This window comes from Poecilia latipinna, unplaced genomic scaffold (assembly GCF_001443285.1).
Source record: "Poecilia latipinna isolate Pla-1442-1.1 unplaced genomic scaffold, P_latipinna-1.0 Scaffold946, whole genome shotgun sequence".
Classification (NCBI taxonomy): domain Eukaryota; kingdom Metazoa; phylum Chordata; class Actinopteri; order Cyprinodontiformes; family Poeciliidae; genus Poecilia; species Poecilia latipinna.
In genome coordinates, this window is record NW_015113562.1 from 254,112 (window position 1) to 259,332 (window position 5,221).

General features: G+C 48.0%; 1 protein-coding gene and 1 long non-coding RNA gene across 2 annotated transcripts in view; both read right to left on the reverse strand.

Moving 5' to 3' along the window:
• Window positions 1-455: 455 nt before the first annotated feature.
• Window positions 456-3,108, reverse strand: LOC106957879 (uncharacterized). The gene is made up of 2 exons (XR_001427049.1): window positions 960-3,108; window positions 456-821 (listed from the first exon to the last, which is right to left on the reverse strand). It is a non-coding gene; the product is annotated as an uncharacterized LOC106957879 (long non-coding RNA).
• Window positions 3,109-3,184: 76 nt separating this feature from the next.
• adgrg7.1 (adhesion G protein-coupled receptor G7, tandem duplicate 1) overlaps window positions 3,185-5,221 on the reverse strand; it is a gene marked incomplete at its 5' end in the record, with an annotated part of 14,724 nt that continues 12,687 nt past the window's right edge. The window contains 5 exons of the mRNA XM_015049408.1: window positions 3,185-3,613; window positions 3,685-3,841; window positions 4,222-4,380; window positions 4,444-4,525; window positions 4,710-5,065. Coding sequence (XP_014904894.1) covers window positions 3,407-3,613; window positions 3,685-3,841; window positions 4,222-4,380; window positions 4,444-4,525; window positions 4,710-5,065 — 961 coding nt within the window. The remainder of the gene's footprint in view (window positions 3,614-3,684; window positions 3,842-4,221; window positions 4,381-4,443; window positions 4,526-4,709; window positions 5,066-5,221) is intronic.

Genomic DNA, 5,221 nt, shown 5'->3' on the forward strand with positions numbered 1-5,221 from the left:
TGAACAGCGTTTACATCTGAATGTTTCACTCATTAACATGGAAAACCGCTGAAAACCAAACATGAGTTCAGAGCAAAGACGGCCGACTGAAAAGACGTGATGGTGATAGATTATAGATTATAGTTTGTGATATTTAAAGGAGAAAAAAGAAAACTGAGAAACGTCTCAGACATGTCTGACTTCCTGAAGCATCATGGAAGTGCTTTGTTTTGGCTTTTTTATTTTGAATTTCTATAAAAACACAAAATGTTACAAAGTGATTTTGTTTTAGCTTCTATTGGAAATATTTCATATATTTCCGTTAGAAATATCGGAAATATATTTCCGATATTTCTATCGGAAATATTTAATATAAAACAAAACAAACTTTTCTGAGGAATGTTAGTTTACTTTGAATAAATAATTCCTTCATATTGATAGAAAAGTTCAAGTTTACTTTTCTCTCGTCAGTGAAATAATCTGCCAGTAAAACTTTTACTTTAATTATTGATTTAAAACGAGATGTTAACCTGCAGTAAAGTGACTCATAAGTTAGTTTTCCTATTTTCAGAGCACTGAGGCATTTTCAGCAGAAACTGGACCAGAACTCCTTGGTATTATTTAGTGTTTTTGCATCTGTATTGAGCTGAATTAGTAACGCTGTGATGAATGGAGCTTCATCTGCGGCTCCGATTCCAGCAGAATGAAGATGGATGAGATGTTTTAGTTGGACGGCAGGCGGATGGAAACCGCTGGATCTGCAGCGGCGCTGCGTCACGTCGTAATGAAGACGAACTGCAGCTGATCAGAGGACACGCCGCGGCCGCTTCCACTTCCACTTCCTGTTGGGATGGAAGCAGGAATGTGTCAGCAGGTTTCAGGTGATTCCGGGTGCTGACAGGAAACACGGAGCGCGGCGCGGCGGGGATCAGCCGCTGAGCTGCTGACATGAAGAACGACGTGAGATGAGATTCACTTACAGCAGCCGTCAAACCAAAGAGGCTCAGCGGCTCCTATCAACGGGACGGAGTCATCCTGATGAAGATGGACTTTCACTCATCCACTAAACCAACCACAAGGATGGATGGATGGATGGATGGATGGATGGATGGATGGATGGATGGATGGATCACACAGGAACGTTCCACCTGTTTTCAGCCATAAAGTCAAACAGTGTTATTTCTTTCTTCCTGTGATTTTCTGCAGATAATCTGGGTTTATGGAGCCTGACGGGGGAAATGGAGCGTGAGGAAACGGGCCGAGATTTTCCAGCAAAACCTTGGAGGGAATCTGAGGATCATGGGTGTGAATGTGGAAAAATGTGCTGGAGCCCTCCTGCAGAGCCTGGAAGTGGAGCTGGGAGCCAGGAAGCCTTTCACACGGGATGATTGGGAGCCGCTCTGGGGATTTACGGCTGTTTGGGTTCTTGGCGAGGCCCGGCAGGGATAACGATGGTTTGGCCTTCGCTTCCACAGCAGAGATTTAGGAGGACGCTGGGAGCAAACGCCTCGTTTTTCAGGACGAAGATCAGGAAGTGGAACCTGAGCTGAAGCTTCTCCAGATGCTCCTCCATCCAAACAGACGCTGGTTCTGAGTAGAGTCTCAATGTTTGGTCTTATCTGCTGTGAGAACACCAGGACCAGATCCAAGTTCATACTGGGATCAGTCCCAGTTTGGTTCTGACTCACTGTGTGATGATGCTCTGGGTGTTGAGGTCACAGTGACCCGGTTCAGACCAAACTGTCACAGGTTCTTCGCTCCTGTCATGTTTTTGGTGTAAAACTGTTCAGTTTAGAAGGAACTTTTCTCTCCTCTGGTCTCCACCGGTTCCTCACCATCAGGACTCTGGTCCTGATCCGGTTCTGAAGGTTTTCTGTTCTGATCCGTTCACAGAACATCGACCGTCAGCTGAACCTGTTCGGTTTGTCGTCTCGGTTACCTAAAGGTAATACAGACCAGCTGAACATGTTCAGGACGGTTCTTCAGACCCAGCAGGTTCTGGTTCTCTGGTCCGGATCTGGTCAGTCTGGTGAAAAACCTTCTGGTCATGTGACGATGGAGAACCTTCTGGTTCTGGCTGACCCAAACCTCTAACATTTCAGGTCTCTCCCTGTGTCAGTCATTGACCCAGAACCATGTTGTGCAACCTCAATAACGGTCCCCTGAGGAACTTCCTGGGAACCATTCTGTCCCCCTCCATGCCGTCCTCTTCCTCCTCTTCATCGTTCTCAGTCTGTGAACATTGGGAATAACGACTACATGCCATAAAATGTCTCAGATTCTTCAGAACCAAGCGGGTCAGCCTCCCCAGCAGAACCACAAAGCCCAGCCCACATGTGTTTCCAGTCAGAGGAGGTCCACTTTTGTCCCTCTCATTGTTCGGTTAAATCAGAACCAGACGGTCCCGCCCGGCCCGGCTGCACGCCCACACAGAGGAATCAAACGGGCCTGCGCCGGCCCGGTTATGTAACGGCAGAACACGTTGGAGCTTCAGGTGTTTGGTAAACTCATCAGAACCACATGCTCAGTGGGTTCTGTTTCATTTGGATCACAGGGTCCTGCGCGGTTGCGTAACGACCCGGACCGGTTCCTGTGTGTAACATGAGGGGGCGGAGCTTCAGGGCTAGAGGTGACCAACCTGAACCAACAGAACCGGGTCCTCCGGCCCGGTCTGGAGTCTCCTGATGGATGCTTCAGGACTGTTCCCATGGCAACGCCGCGTGGCGCTCCGTCCCATCCTTCTGTGTCCACAGCAGGTTCCGGTTCTGTTCAGTCCGTCCTCCACAGAGGGATAAATTTCATCTGGAATGTTCAGAACCCGGATCAGAACCACCTGACCCCTCCCCCTCCCGCCGTGCTCACCTGGTCCAACTCAGAACCAACAGAGCCTTCACTGTGTGGTGGTGGAGATCTGGCGCCCCCCAGTGGCCACAAACTGGAACCATTCAGAACCACCAAGACTGGGTTCTACAGAACCCCGACCCAACAGAACCACAATGGACCCGATATTCATGGAACCAGAACATCTGTGATGAGTTCTTAGAACGTCTTTAATGGTTCAGATGATAAAAACAATAAAAACACGTAAAACAATCTGAGTTCATATAAAAACATTATAAAGTTCAGAAACAATAAAACGGATCAGAACCAGCAGGCTGAATATTTACTGGTTACATTTAAAATCTGATTTTAAAATCTTAGATTTAAAATCAGCTTCTGCAGAAAAATGTAAAAAATATCCAAAAATAATTAATCAATAATATATCAATAATATTGGTGTCATAATGCTGTACATCAGAGGAATATAAAAAAAATCACTGATCCATCCATCGATTGGACCTCGTTGGTTCTGACTCTGCAGCTGGTGGATCGAATGTTCCTGATTGTAGATGCTGGTGTTGGTCCGGTTTTGACCCGGTTCCTGGTTCTAGATGCTGGTGTCCTGGCTCTTTGTGTCCTGGCTCTTTGTGTTCCGGTACATGTCTGAGGTTCTGGACTGGCCCCGGTTCTTCCACAGGTGGTACGTTGTGGACCTGAGGCTGAACGCGGCGGCGGAGAGGTGGTGAGCAGACCGACTCGCTGCGGCCCGGAAGCTTGGGGTTCTGGCCGTGAACAGGATGAAGATCTGGAGGCCCTGCAGACACACAGCGGACCGTCACCAGGTTCTGCCGGGCCACAGCGGACCCGCCCGGACCCGGACCCTACCTGGGTGGTGGTACACAAGCAGAACAGGACGCTGCAGGCCAGGTGGGCGGTTCCCATGGTAACCAGGACCAGGTAGCCCAGAGTCCAGGACAGACCGAGCAGAACCGCCAGAGAGAAGCTGACCAGGAACTTCTGGGTCAGGGAGGAGCGCTTGGTGCTGCCGGGTCCACAGAACCAGAACCAGATAGATCAGGCAAAACGTTATGACCAGATAGTCACAGATACATCTGTATAATTAATGTCTGGGGAAATTACTGAATAAATTATAAGAAATGAATTTCCTGCAGCTACTTTTAAAACTTACTGTTATCTTAAAATGTTAAAAGATTTTAAAAAAGAATCAAATTAGTTTTAAGTTGTTTTATGTCTGAAATTACAAAATGTTTTAAAAACCCGTATTTCTGTGCCAGTTTGATTTTATGTTGTTTTTTTTTTTTTAATTGTCATTTAAAGATGATTTCATTAAACTTTTTTTACTTCTTTTTTGCTGTTTTGTTTTTGCTCTGCTCAGAGTGTCCAGCAGGGGGCGGTAGTCACCTGTTGAGCTTGGGATCCACCCTGCAGGTGGTGAGCGAGGTGAGGCCCAGCAGAACCGCGTTGTAGAGCAGAACCAGGCCCAGCGGCACGATGAAGGCCCAGAACATGGGCTTCTCAAAACTGAACTCTTGGTTCCGGTCCAGAGCAGCGAGCCAGCAGCTGCAGAAACAACCGGGTCAACAAACGGAACCAGAACCAGAACCCATTTAGACCATAACTCACAACTCCTCCTGTCGGTACGCCAGCGGGTTCTCCACCCGGTATGTCGCTGCCAGGGTGATCGCCGTGACAACGGCTGGGACTCCTGACCAGAAGCAACAAAATGAAGCAGAACCAGGTCAGAGTTCTGGTTCTGATCAAATATTTATTCTGTGAAAGTCAATAATGTTTGTTTTGTTTCTATCTGCAGACAGTTTCTGCATGTTTTAAATTTAAGAAATGGCAGAAAATTGAGGTGTTTGGCAGCTTTGGTGTCTGAAATGCCGTACCCCATCCGACTCCCCAGCTGAGCTGGGTCCAGTATGACGGCAGGCTGCGCTGCATGGATCGGACCAGCAGAACCACCTGGGTGCCGTACATGCTGTTCCATGAGAAGGTGGCCAGCAGGAAGAAGTGCAGAAGCGCCGCCACGGCCGTGCAGGAGCCACGGTCCGGCTCCACATACTGCTCAGACTCCAGGATCTGGTTCTGATCGCTGGACGGCTCCTCGGTACTGTCCTCAGGTCCGGAGTTCTGGACTCCAGACAGGAAAGTGATGATGAAGGCCAGCAGACTGAGGCAGATGCAGAGCAGAGACGTCTTGGAGTTCAGGCTGGTTTGTTTTTGACGGGATTTCATCTGGAAACTGAGCAGAAACAGAAGAAGAAGAAGAGGATCGTCTCTGGTTTGGTTCAGGTTTTCAAAATGTTTCTGACAGGGGCAGATCTAGAAAAATATTTATGGGGTGGCAAGAGGGGGGCAGGGATATTTTCAGGGGTGGCAGTATATATATATATATATA